General features: G+C 46.9%; 8 protein-coding genes across 8 annotated transcripts; 4 read left to right on the forward strand and 4 right to left on the reverse strand.

Moving 5' to 3' along the window:
* Positions 1-346: 346 nt before the first annotated feature.
* On the forward strand, positions 347-1,973 carry nemA (Nem1-Spo7 phosphatase catalytic subunit NEM1; the record flags this gene model as incomplete). Its single annotated transcript, XM_057107990.1, has 3 exons — positions 347-1,219; positions 1,333-1,768; positions 1,831-1,973. The coding sequence occupies 3 exons, from the start codon at positions 347-349 to the stop codon at positions 1,971-1,973; spliced, it is 1,452 nt and encodes a 483-aa protein (XP_056955368.1).
* An 891-nt stretch (positions 1,974-2,864) lies between these two features.
* On the reverse strand, positions 2,865-3,611 carry N7533_011341 (N-terminal protein methyltransferase; the record flags this gene model as incomplete). Its single annotated transcript, XM_057107991.1, has 1 exon — positions 2,865-3,611. One exon carries the CDS (start codon positions 3,609-3,611, stop codon positions 2,865-2,867), a length of 747 nt encoding a protein of 248 aa, XP_056955369.1.
* A 1,846-nt stretch (positions 3,612-5,457) lies between these two features.
* On the forward strand, positions 5,458-6,306 carry N7533_011342 (alpha/beta fold hydrolase; the record flags this gene model as incomplete). Its single annotated transcript, XM_057107992.1, has 1 exon — positions 5,458-6,306. The coding sequence occupies one exon, from the start codon at positions 5,458-5,460 to the stop codon at positions 6,304-6,306; it is 849 nt and encodes a 282-aa protein (XP_056955370.1).
* A 948-nt stretch (positions 6,307-7,254) lies between these two features.
* On the forward strand, positions 7,255-9,903 carry N7533_011343 (FAD-dependent oxidoreductase; the record flags this gene model as incomplete). The annotated part of the gene is made up of 5 exons (XM_057107993.1): positions 7,255-7,556; positions 7,624-7,895; positions 7,949-8,319; positions 8,377-9,119; positions 9,174-9,903. 5 exons carry the CDS (start codon positions 7,255-7,257, stop codon positions 9,901-9,903), a joined length of 2,418 nt encoding a protein of 805 aa, XP_056955371.1.
* Positions 9,904-10,115: 212 nt separating this feature from the next.
* On the reverse strand, positions 10,116-11,354 carry N7533_011344 (bZIP transcription factor; the record flags this gene model as incomplete). The annotated part of the gene is made up of 1 exon (XM_057107994.1): positions 10,116-11,354. The coding sequence occupies one exon, from the start codon at positions 11,352-11,354 to the stop codon at positions 10,116-10,118; it is 1,239 nt and encodes a 412-aa protein (XP_056955372.1).
* A 391-nt stretch (positions 11,355-11,745) lies between these two features.
* N7533_011345 (uncharacterized protein) lies at positions 11,746-12,957 on the forward strand (the record flags this gene model as incomplete). Its single annotated transcript, XM_057107995.1, has 1 exon — positions 11,746-12,957. One exon carries the CDS (start codon positions 11,746-11,748, stop codon positions 12,955-12,957), a length of 1,212 nt encoding a protein of 403 aa, XP_056955373.1.
* A 285-nt stretch (positions 12,958-13,242) lies between these two features.
* N7533_011346 (sulfotransferase family protein) lies at positions 13,243-13,959 on the reverse strand (the record flags this gene model as incomplete). Its single annotated transcript, XM_057107996.1, has 1 exon — positions 13,243-13,959. The coding sequence occupies one exon, from the start codon at positions 13,957-13,959 to the stop codon at positions 13,243-13,245; it is 717 nt and encodes a 238-aa protein (XP_056955374.1).
* Positions 13,960-14,467: 508 nt separating this feature from the next.
* Positions 14,468-19,023, reverse strand: N7533_011347 (FAD/NAD(P)-binding domain-containing protein; the record flags this gene model as incomplete). Its single annotated transcript, XM_057107997.1, has 9 exons — positions 14,468-14,867; positions 14,932-16,108; positions 16,165-16,413; positions 16,496-16,734; positions 16,796-16,982; positions 17,053-17,384; positions 17,437-17,992; positions 18,047-18,747; positions 19,007-19,023. 9 exons carry the CDS (start codon positions 19,021-19,023, stop codon positions 14,468-14,470), a joined length of 3,858 nt encoding a protein of 1,285 aa, XP_056955375.1.
* Positions 19,024-19,394: the final 371 nt, after the last annotated feature.

The raw sequence follows: 19,394 nt of genomic DNA on the forward strand, positions 1-19,394 counted from the left end.
ACCATCAAACCTTTCTTTGTTTCTTTGATTACCTTTGGGAGTCTACTGCATTTCCGCCCCCTCCGTAGATATCGGACTGGGCATAGCGGAAGTAGATCCGGGCTCGGGTGACAGGCGCATCGAGGTTGGTTCCTAACACTCACCTTGCTCACTTGCACTAGCTTCCTCTTCCTCTCTTCTTCTTCTTCTTCTTCCTCCTCGTCTCTTCTTCTCTCTCCCCCCTTTGTGATCCACGACCCTTGACGACTTCATATTGGCCCATGGCCTACCTTATGCGGTGACGATTCGCTCACGATCATCTTCTATTAGATCTCCTTGTCTATCTCCCCGTGGGCCTTGTTGGAAGATGAACTCGCTGAATATCCTTTCCTCGCGAGTCATCGGCCAGTCTTCCAGCTCACCGCGTCCGCGATCACAATCCCAGGGCGAGAAAAGGCGCGAGACCTTGCCCACCGACTTCGCAAAGCATCGATCTTATAGCACCGACAACTTCCGGTCCACTGTTGCTTTAGACAAGAGTTACGACGGTGTCGCATCAGCCAATGACCGAGATGATGACGACGATAATCACCACTCATATGACGAGAAATCGACTTTACTCCACGGAATTCAAAAGGATGGAACTCTGGTAACTAAAAGTACCTGGCGACTTTTCACCCACCGAATCTTCGACGCGATCACGGAAACGATACACTTCATTCTATCTACGCTAGCGGCACCAGGCATCTATTTAGCCCAATGCTTCCAAAACGATGACGGGCACTATTCGCTCTTAGCTCCAGTGAGGAAAATTTGGCGCCACCCTTCTGCCGACCCCAGGATCCGGTCGGATAAAGGGGCCTCTCCTCCTCGGGTAGAAGGTCGGCGGCGCAGTGGCTCCACCCGCAAGGTGAAACCGCAAACATCACGAGATTCCATCATATCGACAACCTCGGAATCGGATACAGAAAAACGGAGTATCAAAGGCCTTACAAGCGCGAAACCTCGACATAGCAGAACCTCGAGCAGGACACCGAGCGTTGACATCGAACCTTTCCCCGAGACCAACCCAGATGATAATACCCCGCGTCGATCGATACGTATCAAGCTACATAACGAGGAGGTTTCTAAACGACAGAGGCAGCGCCGGACTCAGAGTACCGACCTTGGCCATCCAATGCCCGAGGGTGTGACCCGCGTCCAGGGCGCCGATAGCTTGAAATCTCCCACCTCTTCCTCCGTTCACCGCATCACCAAATACCCGCATTCCTCCCCCGATCCGCCGCGGCCTCTCCTCCCCCGCGACTACCTTCATATACCGCTGCTCCGCGCAATGCCCGACTCCCACAGAAGACGCTGGTACTGGACCTCGACGAGACGCTCATCCATTCGCTTGCCAAGGGCGGCCGTATGTCAAGTGGCCATATGGTCGAGGTCAAGCTCTCCATGCCCATGACCACCGCCTTGACACCGGGTGGGCCACAGGCCACTCTGGGTCCTCAACATCCCATCTTGTACTATGTCCATAAGCGGCCGCATTGTGACGAGTTCTTGCGCAAGGTTTCCAAGTGGTACAAACTGGTAATCTTCACTGCCAGTGTCCAGGAGTATGCCGACCCCGTGATCGACTGGCTCGAGCAGGAGCGCAAGTACTTCCAGGGCCGCTATTACCGACAGCACTGTACGTTCCGCCAGGGTGCGTATATCAAAGATCTCAGCTCTGTGGAACCCGACTTGAGCAAGGTCATGATCTTGGACAACAGCCCGTTGAGCTACATTTTCCACGAGGGTATGCATCTATTCTTATAGTTTTCCTCATAGCCTTCCGCCAAACTAACACATCTCTTATAGACAATGCTGTCCCGATTGAGGGCTGGATCAACGACCCAACGGATAACGATCTGCTGCACTTGGTTCCTATGTTCGAGGCACTGCAATATGTCACCGACGTCCGGGCATTGCTAGCGTTGCGCCGCGGCGAAGCCAAAGCATGAACATGAGCATGGCTTGTTTCTCCACAATTTTTGTAACTATGGGAGTGGCTTGTAGGTGTAAAGGGAGTTTTGTTTTTGATGAGAGCTTTGTGTTTTTCTTTCCCCCCTTTGGCTGCTCCTTTTAGAAGCGAAGGTGTCATGTGTCACACCATTCCCCTTATTCTTAATCAGGGAGATAGTCACCAGTGAATCTTCACTTCTCCCACCTGGAATTGCCACAGCAGCATCTGCTATCGAAGGGTCAATTTCTTGCAAGTGGAAAACCAAGAAACATAATTGGTTCATGGTGGACATAGGGAACGACGAATGAGATGAGATGAGGATACACTACATTTACCCCCCCCCCCCCCCCTCTAACGGTTTATTCATAATGGCATTCTTGTCTTGTTTATCGGAGAATCGGAATGGAATGAACGTACATATATTGCGTCTAATATTATTTTGTGTTCCAAACTTGAACGTTGGGAATCGGGGTGGCCTTGGAAAATTATAAACTTGAACCCGAACTGATACAGTTCAATTATACCCGTGGACTATGCCGTATGCTTGATGGAAATCGGAAGCAGTGACCACTGGCATTGTGAAGAGATCGAACTTAAAGTGTACCAGAAAACGAGAGAGACCCGGCCGGCTGCAATCATACTACTAGTAGTATTTCTTTTGATTGCTGCCACCTGCCCAGGTGGGTAGCGCGACCAGGTAGTTCAAAGACCTGATTCCAAGCCAAATTCACCCCAAACGATCTTGCCAGGTAGGAGTCAACAACAATTGGCATGAATAGCAAGACTGTTGCAGCACCCCAGGGTTTGCAATCGACCACAAGATAATACCCGGACGTCTGGTTGAATAATTATCCCAAGATATAGGATATCGAGAAAGCTATCCCGGGCCTCAAGACTTTGGCCGCAGCGCATACGATTTAACCGGAAGCAACTTAAACTGCTTCGGAAACCCCGTCTGAATCTCCGACTTGATAACAACCATGCCGGCCGCCTCAAAAATCTGCCTGAACTTCTCATCAGTCCGAGTCACACTGCTATCCTCCTCATCAAACATATCCAGCCCCAGCCGATCCGTCGACAAATTCTCCTTCAAAACAACCAACCCATTCTCAGCAAGCGAGCCCCGGCACCGCACAATATAATCAATCAATTGCGCATCCGTTAAGTGACCCACACACCACTGCGTCCAAATGAGATCGTATTTCTTCTCGGGATACCAATTCTCCAAGCCAACAGTGTATATATCGCCAACAACACCGTCAGTCTTGAGCTGAGAGTTCGCCAAAACGTCCGTGAATTTGCGGACTGGTTCGACCGCATCGACGACGTCGCAGACATGTGATAGAAAGCCCTCTGTAACGCGTCCCACGCCGGCGCCACAGTCCGCGCCGAGAGCGAACTTCCCGCTTGCCGGGAGACCAGGTAGTAATCGCCGCACTTTTGTGAGGAAGTTCTTTGATCCTTGGAGTTCAATTCGTGTATACCATGGATATGTGCCCAGCATGCCTAGCATGTTACTGTTTGTGCTTGCTAAGCTGCTCCAGTATTTGATGGAGGCTTCGTGGTTGATTTTGGAGTCGGCGGGGACGAATGATGTCCCGGGCGCTTGGCCTGGTTTGTCTGTGTTTGATGACATATTATGTAGTAGTAATCTGATTGTTTTTTTCAAGAGTTAGGATTAAAGTGAATTGATATGCGAAATTTTTGGTGAATGCTAGACACGTGATGAGGGGAACGAGCTTATCGTGCTTATCACTCTAGCACTTCCTATTTCAGACCCTGAACATCTATCAACAACATGCTTTGGTGTCATTAACTAACAAGTTCATGTGGGTGTGAATTCAAATTCACAGCGCACCCAAGGCCGGTACAATCCAAAATTGAAAATGAGGCGTTTAACACGGAAATTCTCTCGGATCTTCAAGCGTAGAGAAGATGACTCACCAGAAACCAAACAAGTGAGCAAGCAGTGAAAATGACCTTGATAACATGAAGATTATTCGAATTAATGAATTCACCTAGTAGAACGAAACTGAAAACGAACTTCATGAAACTGGCTTGAAATTGCTTTATAGCGGATCCAATGCTAATGTGGAGTAGGGCAATCCTTCTCAAGACATTGGGACATTATTTCAATGCTAATGTAATTTGACAGTATTGTTGCAGTCCACGGATTGAATGGGCACCGCGAGAGATCATGGACTGCTTCGAATGGAGTGAACTGGCTCGAAAGTCTCTTACCGTTGGATCTACCAGATTCAAGGATCTATACTTGGGGCTACGAAACGCATACCACCAATGTCGGCTCTCAAGTACCGGCCTTGCAAACGGTTTCAGAAATATTAGTTGAGGAGCTTTGCAAAGTGAGAGGCCTAGATGAAGTATGTTCGCAAAAATGATCTACAGACTTGTAGGTACTGGTAGTGCAACGCTAAATCATATCACAGACACATTCGCGCCCTATAGTATTCATTGCCCATAGCCAAGGCGGCACTGTAGTTAAAAGTGTATGTGGACCACGAAAATTTTGGTTCCAGAAGTATTGTATTAACAATGATCTATTACCAGGCAATATTATATTCAGGGTCGAAAGAGCCAATCGATTCAAGGCCCTCAACCCCAAATCTAGGCAGCATAAAGCTTTCGACACGTGGGACTATTTTCATGGGAACACCCGAGTTAGACTCCAGACTCGAGGGTTTGAAGAAGTATATCAATCTCCTTGAAAAATCACCAGAACAGCAGAATGCAGACTTTGAAGAAGCGCGCTGGATGCTGTCCGTGCTTGAAGGGTATTCTTTGATTGCGGATACGTTTAGGACTTGTTTCGCATATGAAACTGCCCAGTTACAAAATTCTTCTGATAGAATTAATCCGGTATGATTCTCCAGAGTTCTTCAGAAACATGATTGTGGTTTTTCCGTCGCTGATATTTTACGCTGTGGATATAGCCCTCCTTCCAACGGCTTTTGCCGCACATATTGATCAATAGTAGCCACGGCGACATGATAAAATATGGATCATCGTACGATGATGCTTACGTGAAGATTAAATCGGTTTTGCTTGATATGGTTCAGGGAGACCCACTACAAACCAGTGCGTCACAAACTTGATCGAGACCGGTATCGGTGTCTCTGGCCGAGCATTAAGTTTGAATTGTCATTGCGCCGCTACCGAAGAAATAATATGATTAAAATGAATACGGGGGGTGAAAGCACATAAGCCCGAGAAAAGAAATGATGATTATCACCTGTTCTTGAGCCCTTGGGGTGAACTTTTCCACGGGGAGCATCGCCCTGGTAGAACTATAGCGGGCCCCACGCCGACCCCTCATGCTTTGAAATCAACCTCGTATTTTTGTAGACTCATACTTGAGTCTTTGCCATGACGTAGAAAAAAAAAACAATTCCAAGCCCTGGTATACTATAAATCAATGCCCAGGACAATCTCCAGAGTCGTCCGATAAAAATTTACTCATAAAAATGGAGCCCCTTGCCACCCAGAACACCCTCATCAATGGGAACCGCATCGCCTATGGCATATTCGGAGACGGCGAACCGGTCGTTTTACTTCATGGAACGCCCTTCTCTTCACTTGTATGGCACGGAATTGTCCCCAATCTCGTGAAAGCCGGCTACAAAGTCCACCTCTTTGATCTTCTCGGATACGGACTATCCGAGCGTCCGTGGGATCAATCAATCGACACGTCTCCAACAGCGCAGGTCCCAATCTTCGAGGGCCTTCTTTCTTTCTGGAACATAGACAAGGCTCATATTGTAGCGCACGATTTCGGCGGTGCCATTGCGCAACGGTTCGGTATTCGTTCACCTGAGCGTGTTAAGTCTTTGACGCTGCTCGACACGGTCTCTTTTGACAGCTATCCGTCCCCGAGAACGCGGCAATTGATGGAAAATGGCCTTGAGAACATGATAAATGCTTCGGATGAGAATCACCGGGCGCTTTTTAAAGAATGGATCTTGTCGGGGGTGTATGAGAAAAATAAGTTCGAGCAGGATGGCGGTTTGGACACTTTCTTGGAATACATTTCTGGCCCTGTTGGTCAGGCCAGTTATTTCCAGCACCAGATTCGACACTATGATCCGAAACATACGATGGAGATTGTTGAGAAACTTCCGACATTGGGTCAATTGCCAGTCCACCTTATCTGGGGTGCAAATGATGCTTGGCAGGTCGTGGATTGGGCATATAAGTTGAATGAGGCGATTCCTGGATCGACGCTTGATATTGTGGATGGTGCTGGGCATTTCTCGCAGCATGATAAGCCGGAAAAGATTTCGGCACTTATTATTAGTTTTCTGAGGGAGGATTGATTAGTTAAAGTATCCTTTACTCTACCTCTTCCGTCGTTTTGTTAGTGCAGTCATAGTCGCATAATTACGGATATCAAATGGGCTTCAAAATTATACGCGTCGGGTTTGCAGGTCAAGTGTATAAAGTCAATCAAAATATCGTCTTAGAGACGTGGAAGATCTACAAACCTCCTTCATGGAATGGTACTAGTACCTCAAGAGCACTGTAGGAGTAAAAATCAGAAACTGTACATTTTACTTTAACCTTTGAAAGATAAGAGGTTCATATTACATCCGAGTCTACTTATCGAGAACGGAATTGTATGATCAAATCCTATCTTAGCGAATCAGATAACATGGTATCGTTTTTATTCTGCGAAGGTCACTCGTCAGATCTACTAAATCTGTTCTTAGTAGGTTATGTACTCTATTCTTGGTCAACGGAGCGACAACTTCATATTCTAGCAGAACGTTAGCTGGCAATCTTGATAACAAGACACATTTTTCAAGCTGAAGTGTAGAGAATATCGAGGGATATAGTATAAGTTCAATATTCAAATAAGGATTGATCTAACTCAACTGATTTTGTTCTCTGATTGGACTCTCTCGATTGGGAATCTCGGTTGATGATCAGCCGTGGCCGTAGGTAGACCCCACAGCGAGTGGGTCAAATATTCACCCGAATCCACCCTGAACCGCAACATGATTGGTTTGATTATTGATCATGGAGATTCGGGATAATTTTGGCGACGGGAAGTGTGTGTTAATCCCGCAACTTGGCTGAATCCGAGGAAATGCGGGCACGGCAACGGGGAAAAATGCGAAAATATCATACAAATCAGGGGCTCTTTCAACAAAGCGCACGGATTGAACTGTGGGTCCATTCAAGGCTATAAAGACTTGTGTAGTTCTCATTCGTAGCATGTAAAGAAAACCGGCTCAATATTTTGGCCCCATCATTATTCCATCATGCCGCCTAAAGAAACGAAGGTGATCATTGCGGGGGGAAGCATCGCTGGTTTATCTCTAGCATTGATGCTGGAGAAGAACGGGGTTGACTTTCTGGTATTGGAGGCCTATCGCGACATTGCGCCTCAAGTCGGAGCAAGTATTGGTGTTCTGCCCAATGGTCTTCGAATTCTTGATCAACTAGGTTGCTACGAAAAAGTTCTCGCCGAAGCTGAGTTTCCGGTGGAGAAGGTGTTCTTTCGCGATTCGAATGGAAAGCCGTTCTGGTCCTTTGAGGATTTCAATGAAAGAATCTCTGAAAGGTTTGTCATTCCATCCTAGCCACCGAGAAATATATGATATTCGAGGATTCTAACTAAAACTCCAAAGACATGGTTATCCATGCGTATTTTTCGACCGGCGCATGTTGATTCAAATCCTGTATGATAAGATTCAACAAAAGAACAAGATCCTGACTTCTGAGAGAGTGGTTACTGTGACAAATCACCTGACTCATGCGGCGGTTACTACGCAATCTGGAAAGGAATTCACGGGAACATTCGTTGTTGGAGCAGATGGAATTCATTCAGCTGTTCGCCAGCAGATGTGGAAGAGCGCGCAAAAGTTAGATCCAACATGGATCGATCCGTCCGAGCAAGATGGTAGGAAAGCCCCTTTGTGACCACTGAGACATTGAAGCTGACTTGGATAAAAGCCCTTCCAGCAACATACGCTTGCATCTTCGGTATATCGGAAGGGGGTCCAGGCGTTGAAAAGGGAACCATGAGCTCAGTTTTCAACGAGCATTTCTCTTACCTGGTTCCAAGTGGCCCGGGAGACAGGACTTACTGGTTCCTAGTGAGAAACATGGGCAAAACGCTCCATGGCTCTGAGATCCCGCGTTACACGAAAGAAGAGGAGGAAAAGCTTGCCAAAGAGCACTGGGACGACTACATCACCCCGACATTGCAGTTCTCAGACTTGTACAAGCACAAGATAAGTTCTGTGTATACAGCTCTGCCAGAGTATGTTTACAAGAAATGGTATTTTCAAAGAATTATGACTATTGGTGACGCAGCACACAAAGTACGTTTTGCGACCTTTCGGAATTTTGGACAGTATCTAATTATAACTTGAATTTAGTTCGAACCATTGACTGGACAAGGAGGCAATAATGCAATTGAAACTGCGGCATCCTTGGCCAACCATTTGATCTCGTCTTTGAAGAAAAATGGCTCAAATGACTTATCAACAACGGAAATTGCATCTATTTTCGAGAAAACCCAGCGAGAACGTGAGGACCGTGCTTGGTCTCTTGTCAAGCAGTCGCATGCCAGACAGCGCATGGAATGCATGGAGACTCCTGTGTTGAAATTTGTCGCCAGATACGTCGTCCCGTATATCCCGAAAAGCGTGTTGACAGATCGATGGGTCGACACATATGCTTCGGGTATGTCCTTGAACATGCTTCCAGCTCCCGAGAAGGCCCATAAAATTCCATTCTTCGACGAATTGCTCAGAGCCCCATCTGCTCGTGGATCGTTTGTATACCTCTTGTACACCATCTTTGCGGCCTTGGCAGTAGTTGCATTTCAACTACTGTTCGCAGCTGGTAAGGTGAATGGTACTTGGTCTTTGGTCCGAGCAGCAGTCGTCAATCGTTCAATTGACGACCTGAGTGGAAGCTTGCGTGAGTCCTATACAGGTGTAGCATCCATTGACAAAATTCTCACCACACTTGTGTCGATATTTCACCCGGCGATTACCAGCCCGCACCAGGAGCAGCCATTGCAGCTGCTATATTTCTTGTCGTCGATGCTGCCTCTCATTGCAATTTTTACCATCGAGGGATATCGACAGAAGAACAGGTGGTCGATGATAGCAAGGTAAGAAAGCTCCAATGTAGAACTTGAACTTGAACTTGGCTAATTCCCGCATAGTCCAAGCATTTGGGGTATTTTGTACCAACTGCGCGGAATTGGATTCATCGCGCCACTATACTTCGCTGCCGGCGTTTTTGTCTCGCGGAAAACCGCATTCCTCCTGCTACCGGGCCGAGAAGTACCCGCGGCCAAGTTCATTCTCCCAGCGCTCATACTTGGATTCGTAGTGCCCACCATTCTGCTCTTCTTTCCTTTCAATGACCCCAAGAGCCTACAAGTCGTTATTGCGGCCTGGCAGCCGGCACCTGCACTGGTCTCTTGCTTCACCTATGTCTTCGCAAAGATTGCCAACATGGTAAAGAGATCAAGTGAGCACAGCCAAAAGTCGCAGGGGGATGACATATTTCACTTGCGTGCGATTTATCAAACAACTGGAACTATCGCAGCCTGCATCCATCTAAGTGTCGTCATTGGCTGTGTCATTTCAAGGGAAACTTCGTTGATGCAGATATTCATTCCTAAAGACTCATTCGCTCAAGTGGAAACGTTGGCCGATGGTGTTTTTGTGTTCTTCCAGAATGACTTCCTTCTCGTGACAGCAGCTAGCTTCATCTGGAGTTTGGTGAATATTGCCGATCTCCACAGATCAGGACTATCAAATGTTCATTGGAAAGTTGGACTCGGCTACTTGTTGGCCGGGTTTGTGTTCATTGGACCAGGTGCCAGTGCTGCGGCCTTGTGGTTCTGGCGCGAAGAAGTGATGAGCCGGAGAAAGGCAAACAAATGATTTGGTGGAATCGATCAGTTTGATTTAGAATCAAAATTGACGAGAAAGTTCTGGAAAAGGCTTCATGTCTCGATAGAGTCGAGGCTCGTATCTGGGATTTGTTGAACACTGTGGGAGACTAGAGCCTCCACGTCTCGTCGACGAAATGCAGCGGCGCATCCGATACAAATGCAAAGCCGGCTGAGTTCTGCTTTGATGTCAGCTTGGAAAATTTAGATACTAGAAGCTTTGTACCTACCTCCAATAATGGAAGTTTCATCAACACTCATAATCGGGGTTATTGATAAGTCTTCATCGAAGGAAAGGCAATCTCCTTCCATAGTTTGTTCAAGAAAGGATTGTGAGGATCCATGCGATATGAATCGTGTGCCAGATAGTTCTGAATTTGTCGGAAGCGACCGGTTGGATTTCAGTAAAATTCCTCGGCTTGACAAGAAGCCTTCGACGTCATGAACGTCGAACCATTCTTCGTCGGAAGGCAGTTCTTTAATTCCATTTGTCGTTTGGAATGGAAGTAGATTATGTAGCCCAGATGCACCGATAGAAATTTGTCTCGTGCGGGGAAAGTGTGTACCTGCACCACCGAGGCTGATGAACGGGAACCGAAAGTCTTCAATGGGGTTACAGGGTGTTGCTGCTAGGACTCGTTTGAAGTACAACGTGACCTCGACCCTCGGGACCTTTTGCAGCATGAGACCAAATTCACGCCACATTTCATGATCAGTAACAGTATCGTTCATAAGATAGCGATGGCCACTTTCAGCACACGCTCGAAAGAGCTTCTGTGTGAAGGGAGTAGTTGCGTAGGGAATCGGCGGGCCGTGGAGATCCAGCGGACCTGTAGAAGTATCACAAGATGCATTATACAGTGTCGGTGGAACACCCGGAATAAGCAGATGAGATGTTTGAAGAAATGAGGTCCAAAATGGAGAATCGGATTGCTTCACGACCGGGGTGGGCGGATAAACCGTCTTCGCCAGATCCAAAGAGGGTTGAACGAGCAGATGCTGCATCTTTTCCTGGAACATTGGCAAATTTGCATAGTGTTGAGAATTTTGTTGAGAATTTTCTCTTAGAGAAGGGGCTTCAGCTCGTTTCAGTTGAAGTGTAATCTCGTCTTCGAGCAGATCAACTGCCTTTGGAAGGTTTGATAGTGGCAGGTGCGGGCTCGCTTTGGTTTGATGAAATGAGTGCATGATCTGAGAGAGCTGGCCCACAACATCCTCCAGGTGCGCGTTTCTTTCCTTGAGAGATTCAAGTAGGCTTTGTTGACGCGATCTATAGGCTCTTTGAGCATCGCGGATCTGTCTCCTTCGTTCCTGTAGATCCGGTAAGTGGCGGACGAAAAAAAGGGGGAGAGATGTACGTACTGAGTTGTCTGTGCCGGTAGAAGATTTACAAGGGCGACCTCTAGGTCTGACCGTGTCCCTGTGAGGGCTTGCAGTAGACATTGTCGATTCAAGCCAGATGTAAGTAGTATGTCTCTGATAAAATTGAAGGTGAGAACAGGTAAGATGAGTGGAGGAAGGCAAACGGGTTGATGTCTTGGCGCCCAGACCGGTACAAACGGATGGGGAAATTGATAAATTGATACATCTCCCAGCCACGGTCGTTTGCTCGAGAATTTCTAGGTTGATATTGAATCGATCATTCTTTTCCAGTTTTATTTCCTTATCGATACTTTCAACTTTGCAGAATACCACTTTGACGTACGATCTGAAACGCTGGATATGTACCTCGCCATCCAAACTATACCCAATCCAGAGCGCCCCCAAACAGTCTGACATTGCCCCGCCCCTTAACCTATCACATTTCACTTCTTTCGTCTTCGTATATCACACGATGGATGAACTCGAGCGAATGCCCACGGAGGTTCTTATCATGATCATCGATCATGTAGATGATTTCTATGGACTTGATAGTCTGCTCCAGTGCTCACCTCGAGCGGTAATGATCTTCCAAGCCGGCAGTGTCAGGATAACAGAGAAGGTTCTCTGTAATTGTTCAATAACAAAACCTTTACCTAGAGTCGACGTGGAAGACCATCATATCCGTCTATACGGCAGCATGGGACAAGAACTTCCAGCGAACATACCCAACACTTTCAACTGTGACATATATCGATTCTTTCGTGAAAGTGTCTTTATCCGCACTCCTTCATTTCGCTCAAAATTCCCAGCAATGAGTATTTCCACTACCATGTCTATTCCATCTGAAAATTCTCTCAGTTTTCACTTCCGGGGGAGGAGTCAGTTCGAGGCATATAAGGTGCTACGTGGAATAATCAAGGTCGCTGCCCAAATACAACGCTTAGCTTGTGCTTGCATATGCCTCATGTTGAGAAACCTCGAGGATGCGACCAGAAAAGCTCCAGACATCCATGTCCGTCGTGCTCACGCTGCTTTCGGTCCATCCTCTTGGATAGAAGAAGTCCGTGTCTACAGGGCGCTATGGGTTTTGCAAGTATATTCGGATATATACGAAGCAGTTCGTTCAACACGGTGGAACACGGAGTACAAATGGGCACTTGAAGGATACGCATATAAAAGAGGTCTTTCGTTGGCCATGGTCGACGAAGTCGTGACTGTCTATGAAGTTTTGAAAAAAGTCGTCGTTTCGTCGCCTCCAACGATCCCTCCGAGATTTCAATACAGTGAATGGGACTACCTTCCATTCCTCTTGAGCCTCGAGCTAAAGGAGGGTATCGAGTTCCCTGTATGGGCTCCACCACCAATCCCACCACTGGATGATCAGGTCGGCGACTCTTGGTATTTGAGCCCAAGATATCGGCATCTTACTACAGAGCGAATCAATGATTTCAAGAAACTTCCAAGACCAGACACTACCCATACAATTTACACTTCTGACGATGACTTGAATTCTTTCAAGCCTCTTGGTATCTCTATTTGGGACCCTTGGCGGTATTATTCCGCGGGATTGATGGAACCTCCAATTGAGAAAAGGTTGACCCCAGATGGAGACTACTCAACCTATTCCGATGAAGCATCCAATCAGCAGATAAGAAGGAGGGCTTTGCTTGAGTTGATTGGTTAGCAAGAAATCGGGATTGCGTCCACTCTCTGGGTCCATCTAGAGGTCCACATGGGCGTTGTACCTAGGGAAGGATTTTGTATCCATTCGGGTCGAACTTAGACCGTATCAAGTTAATTGAACTTTGAACTGACTTTAATCACCTATCATTTCTGAATCTTTCTCTCTCTCCGTGACACCCACTGGATTTTCTCGTTATATAGGCCCTGCATAGTATCTGAAGAACTTGGATATCAGATCACTTTCTTATCAAAGCTACTTCTCATGAACACCACCACTCCTAGAACATCAAGCCCACAGATAATATGCTGTCGCACAGCTGACACAGATGATAGCAAGATTTCGGGCCGCGCGAATCATGCTTTTTTTGGTGAAGGCTGCAACAATATCTTTGACAGCATCACCCTCGTTGACATTTGGAAATGGAACCTTCGGTATTTCTGTGCCAAGAAATGCACAAAGAGGCTCCCAGCCGTCTTTAAGGTTGAAGAGAAGCAAGTTCTTCGTAGGAGTGTGAGATATAACCAGGGCATTGTGCTTTCTATAGATCTTGAGAGCATTTTCCTCTACCTGCTCCTTTGTCGTGCCTTCTAAAAAGCCGTCTTTTGAGGCCAAAAGGCGACTCCATAGGAAATGGAGCGGTCGCATTAGCTCGCGATCGAAGAGGGATATCGAAGCCGTGATGAGTGAGTTGTCGAAATAGGTATCTATCACCGCTGTTTTGAAGCTGCGAAGCCAGGCTTTCTCATCCCGTTGAACAAGGACAACCTTTGCTTCTGGATAGGCGTCAATGAGCTCCTTTGCAAAACAAACAGCTGGCATATCCGTCACAGCGGTGTATCCTGCTAGGATCTTGTCCCAGTAATGGCGATCCAGTGTCTCACCGAGGCCCTTTGCCTTTGCATCCCAAGCAGCAAGCCATTGTCGACATTGCTCGGGATGGCTGTAAAGCTCATATGCATGGTGGACTTGTTCGTGTCCAAGAATGCGAAGAGCCTCTTTCATCGCTGATAAATTGGTTAAGAATGAGTGCAGATATGTTGTGCTGAGTTTGACTTACAAGCTGTTCCGGTCCTTGACATGCCCAAGGACAATACTTGAAGGCCTTCCATAATGGCGAAGTGCCTCCTGGCACGCTCACTGGATATTGGATTTGTGGAAAATGGTGGTGGAAATAATTTGATCAGAATGAAAAGAAAAGGAGTCTCAAATGCTGACAGGAAGTTGGGGGCCAATAACTAGTGGGGGCCTGAATAGGACTGGCGCGCCGCACGATGGGACTTACTTAGTGTTATTGACTTGGAGCTTCTGGTGTTGACATGTTCCAAGATTGTCCATCTCACTTACCTTGGATACTACTGTTTAGTGATATATTTAATTTTCGAGAACATTGACTGTCTGCGGAGCCGCAAGAAGTGCATTTTCACTATGCAAATAAAGAAATGCGCGACACTAAAATATTTCCAGGGCATAATTATTCGTGTCTCGCCCGGTGTGTCGTCGTTCATTCAAATTAATCCAGCAATAACATATCGACATGTCGCCTTACCCTCGGATAAACATCTTCATATGCAGTTGATCCCATCCAATGATCCAAGTGGCCTCGTCCCTGAAAGACCTCTCGTTCATACCATTTTCTTCCATGTGTGTTGCAAAGAGTGGTATAAGAATTATCCGTGTTCTCTGGGACAAACACCACATTTTCGGACCCCGAGAGGAACAGGATAGGAATACCCTTCAGACGTTTAAGATTTCCTGGTGTGACAAGTTCCGTGAATGCAGGTCCATTTGTGGTCACGGAACCCACAGATCCGCTCTTCGTGAGCCAGTCTAAAGTGGTCATGGAAATGCCTCCCAAAAACCGCTCAAGTTGCGAATGTGTCTCCTCGTTCAACTTCTCATGGGGCCAAAGGCTATAATATTCTTAGTCAATGTCTGTTTTAGCAAAATAATAGTATGTCGTGATCTAGACCTTACCGGCCAAATACAAATTCACTTCGATGACACACAACCGACCGACACGATTCGCGGGCATCGCCTGCCGGGTAGAATCGCAAGGCTTGGTTTAAGAACTTTTGTATGAGATTGTCATTTTTACTACTGGAGCAGTCCCAGTATGAGCCGATGATACCACTGTACATCGACGTGGGAATTCGTGACAGCAAGCTGTTGACCTTCCCAAATTTTGGGGTCATGAAGACCTGAGAGGCTGTGATTCCCTTTATCCAATCGGCAGGAATCGTGCCATCGAGTAAGCCACATGCGAGCGCGGCCGACCCCGCACAATGTGCTATCACATAAGTCTTTGCGACGTTCTCTGAGTCGGAAGTGGCGCTCAGCTTGCGAATATGAGCCAGAGCCGCATGGACATCCCGTCGTGTGTCATAAGGAGTGTACCCCTTTTTGGCGACAGGAGTCCGACCGATACGATGGATGACACAATAAACACGGTATCCTGCTTCACGGAAATATTCAATGGCATTCTTCTTGATCGTAGGAAGGGCGAAGATGGTATGATCGACAGCTGCCCCAGGAATGAAGAGAATTGTTGGTGCTTTCCCGACAATCTCTTTATTATTCGCAATGGGATTCCACATCAACATTGTCGATTTGACTCCATCGGACGCAACGGTCTGAATTGTTGACGAGTAGCGCGTTTCTCCCCGAGTAATATTGACGCCCGTTGACGGCCACTGAAGCTTACCGAGAGGCGAAAAGAACGCAACACTGAGGGCCTTTGTGAAGTACCCAAGAAATCCAAGTCCTGATCCGATCTGACTCAAAATGTTCCGACCAGTTGGCTCAAAAGTGTGCAGTTCTTGAGAGAAGTCTGATGGTTGTATATGAAGAGTACCTCTACCAACAACCTCGTGGGCTCTATCTGTGATTGTCACGTATAGTGTGGTTGTCTGTCTCCAGGTCTCGACGGGGTTTAAATATGCAGCACTGTTGACAACTTTGAAACCATTGAAATGTAATATTCTTCCCGCGGGAGATATCATGTCAAAGTCGTATGTCAGGTTCGCCGTCTCAGGCTGACGCGGATCTTGATTGAACAATCGGAAAGTTCCGCGAAGAACCATAAAGATACCCCCTAGTGCGCTTGATGAGAAGGTACCAGTCAAAGTAGCCGAATGTTGATCATCATTTAGCACTGTTCATTTAGTATTCCATTATCTAGAGACATTTGTCCACTTTTAGTTCACTTACGTTGATTAGTATCCCAAGATCTTGTACTGAGAAGGAACCGCGCCGATTCGCATCGCCCTCGAGCGCGTTTTGCAGCAACATCAAAGTCACCGACATCAGCACCTGCGTATATGAAACCCGACATTACCTCGGAGAAAATCAAGCCAGGAGTGCTGTTTTCGGCAGCCTGTGCAATTCTACTCTCGAGGTCCTCTATATCTGGGCTCTTCGGGAACGGGTGTGCGGGCTTTCCAAACATATCCAAAAGGCCTTTTGTAAACTGTCAGCAAATAGATGGCACGGACATACTAGTAGAAAGCAAAAGAAATCGGGTTTCCGGATTCATAATTACCATTTTTCGTTTCGAGATCCACGCTGATGCCGTGGTCCCGGGCAACAAGCTCCACTGATCTTTCTGCAAAAGCTGTGATTGTGGCAAAGGGATTGACACCGACAGCTGCAGGAATGGCAGATCCATCACAAACGATGAGCCCGCGATGCTTATTTTCTGTGTTACCTTGGAAGATCTCTCCCATATGATTCACGACCCCATTATTACCGCTGTTGTCTTTGCTGATGCGTGCTCCACCACTGAAATGTCTCAGCAAGTAACCCTCTACATTTAGGACGACTGAATCCACTGCTTACTCACATAGGATGTACGGTAATCTCCTGCTTTCCAAGCAGTAACCATGCAGGGTTCTCGACAAATCTTCCGCCAACAGAGGTGGTCATTGCATTCAATATCTCATGTATCCGGGAAACCGACTTGGACCTGCCGACGCCGGAGTAAGTCAACACTGGTTTGTCGTTCTTCAGTTCCATCCTCCCTTGACTACCTAAGTATAGTTAGATCCCGAACTATCATCTCCTGGATCATAAATGACAGTTGAAAGGCTCGAAACTTACTATCATGCGACATGATCAAATAAACAGCGGTCTTCTGCACGCTCCCGTCGACAAAATATGGCCCGAGTAGCTTCCCTTTTATTCGACTAGGAGCTTTGGTGATTCTTTCGAGTATATTATCGGTTGAAAATCGAGATGTAGGCAAATGCTCCATCATGGAAAACATGATTGGAGATAGAGCCTGAGGAATCGCACAGTCTTCAACCACAAAGCCATCGAGGGGATTTGCCTGGTCTCGAAGATCCAGAACTGATGTTATACATGGTCCGACTGGCCTATCTGGTGAAGGGATAGAACGAGCGATAGTATTAGCTTCAAAGTCGGTGTTGTATCTATTTGAAGAGCTTTAGCATGTGTCTGAATAAGATGGACGCTGGACCTCACCCGAACCCCAACATGTCACCGTTCCCACTCATTTCAGACCCGAGGTCATCGCTGATATCGAGGCCCATCTGTTTACTCCGTAGCAGGATTTCTGTTGTTCCAATGCTCCCAGCGCCAAAAAATACAAGCTTCTTCGCGTGAACCCACATGAGATCATCAAAGAATGTCGTAAATCGATCTCGGTTGCAAGAATGCCACGCGAAATACACGATGTAGCCTCCCCGATCTTCTGGTGCCTTTGTGACGTATCGAATTTCGCAGTTGCAGAATATCTCAGCTCCCCAGTTCCATGCATCACTCATGTAATTCACCAGGGTAGTGGATTTACTTCCATCATTGATTCCAGTGGCGTCCATTCCTGTCAGCTGTGAGGCTCGCATGTAAACTCCTGTTGAATTTGGGCCGTCTTCGAACCGGGTTGTCTGTGGCACGCGATAATACTTATCGCTCCATCCCATCAGCTCCGCTTGCTTTTTCAATAAATTCGCTTTTGCGAGTTCAGGAAAGCTGATTGGATATTCGACTGGTTCCAAAACCTGCCTCGCACGTTCGTAATCTAGGCCATGTCAGTCAAAAGAAAATAAGTCGAGGGCACAATTCTTGAACTGACATTTCTCCCATGAGCTCTTTCCTCTCAACTCTTCCGGCCAGATTTCCATGTTCAGTACATCCGGATGGCTTTTCAAGAAGACGTTTGCGTTTAACAAACTCGTCCCACCTAGCCCATTTCCCAGAAATACATTCTGTCCCTCTCCAACCACAAATTGGTAGAGACCATTTGGCTTTCCTTTGTCGACCAATTTTCCAGGTATGCCTCTCCGATCCCCCGGCGCAAACTCACCGCTGACGTGGAGTTCTTTGAGCGTATCTACTGTGGTCTCGGGAAATTCACCAGGCCACCTCTCTTTGCCTCGCTCCAGGACGCAAACGCTCTGCCTTCCACGTGCCATCCTGCTCGCAGCAACACCACCCCCATAGCCCGATCCTATCACCACAACATCGTAGGAGCTTCGCATGAGCTCCACAGGCAGAGAGATTCGTGGGAAAGCTTCATACTTGTCTCTGATCCTGCTCTTTCCGTTTTTTTCTTGTGTGGATGCCCTAACTGAGGAAAGTTGAGGGCCATTTTCATAGGCCGTGTCATATGTGGGGCTCGCATTGGCTTTTGGAATAGCATTCGAATCTTGTTTATTCACTCCATTCACTCCATTATTGCTGTTACGGGTCGAGTCATCGTCTTTCGGAAGTAGCGGCATGTTATTCACCCGTCGAGACGTGAATGCGATCAGTGGAAGAGAAGCCAGGAAGGTTCTGGGGATGGATTGTAACCAGAATTAAGATGGCTACCAGATGCACATTCCAATAGATGCTTTAAGTATTCTTGAAGATGTCAAATGCATTCGATAGTCGCCCGGGAAGTGGCCGATTATGACGGTGCATCATATCTGGCGAGGATCTAGGCCCCCCCCCATCTTTTATCAGTGAACCTTGGAACAACGCCATAGATTTCTTGGAAACCCACATAACCCGTAAGACAGCGCCACATACCTAAATACTATACTGTACTTACTTCAGGCCAACAATCATTGATCGGCTTAGCTTGATAAGGTGATTGGGCTTAATGAACTATGAGAAACACAGTTAGTTTTGGTCCAGAACCGGTGCCATGAAACGCCTTGGCATGGTAGCCAGATAGTTCAAGTATCAGTAAAATTCCCGCAAATGGTCTACATTCAATGGGAAAAAAATTGAGCGGTTCAAGTAATATATATGTATTATGTATTATGTATCTATGCTATCTAGAAGTTAAACTATATTTGAACAGTCTGGAATTTACCGGGCCCATATAAAACGATGTTTGGTCGTTGCGTGAGGCCAGGTAAATATCGCATATATAACAAGTAATGCAGCACCGCATTCTAATAGACTTGGCCTTACCTGCAGCTTACGGGGTACCG

The sequence above is a fragment of the Penicillium manginii genome (assembly GCF_028828005.1).
Source record: "Penicillium manginii strain IBT 31320 chromosome Unknown utg000008l:1.0-3226943.0:1.0-3228205.0, whole genome shotgun sequence".
NCBI classification, from domain to species: Eukaryota; Fungi; Ascomycota; class Eurotiomycetes; order Eurotiales; family Aspergillaceae; genus Penicillium; species Penicillium manginii.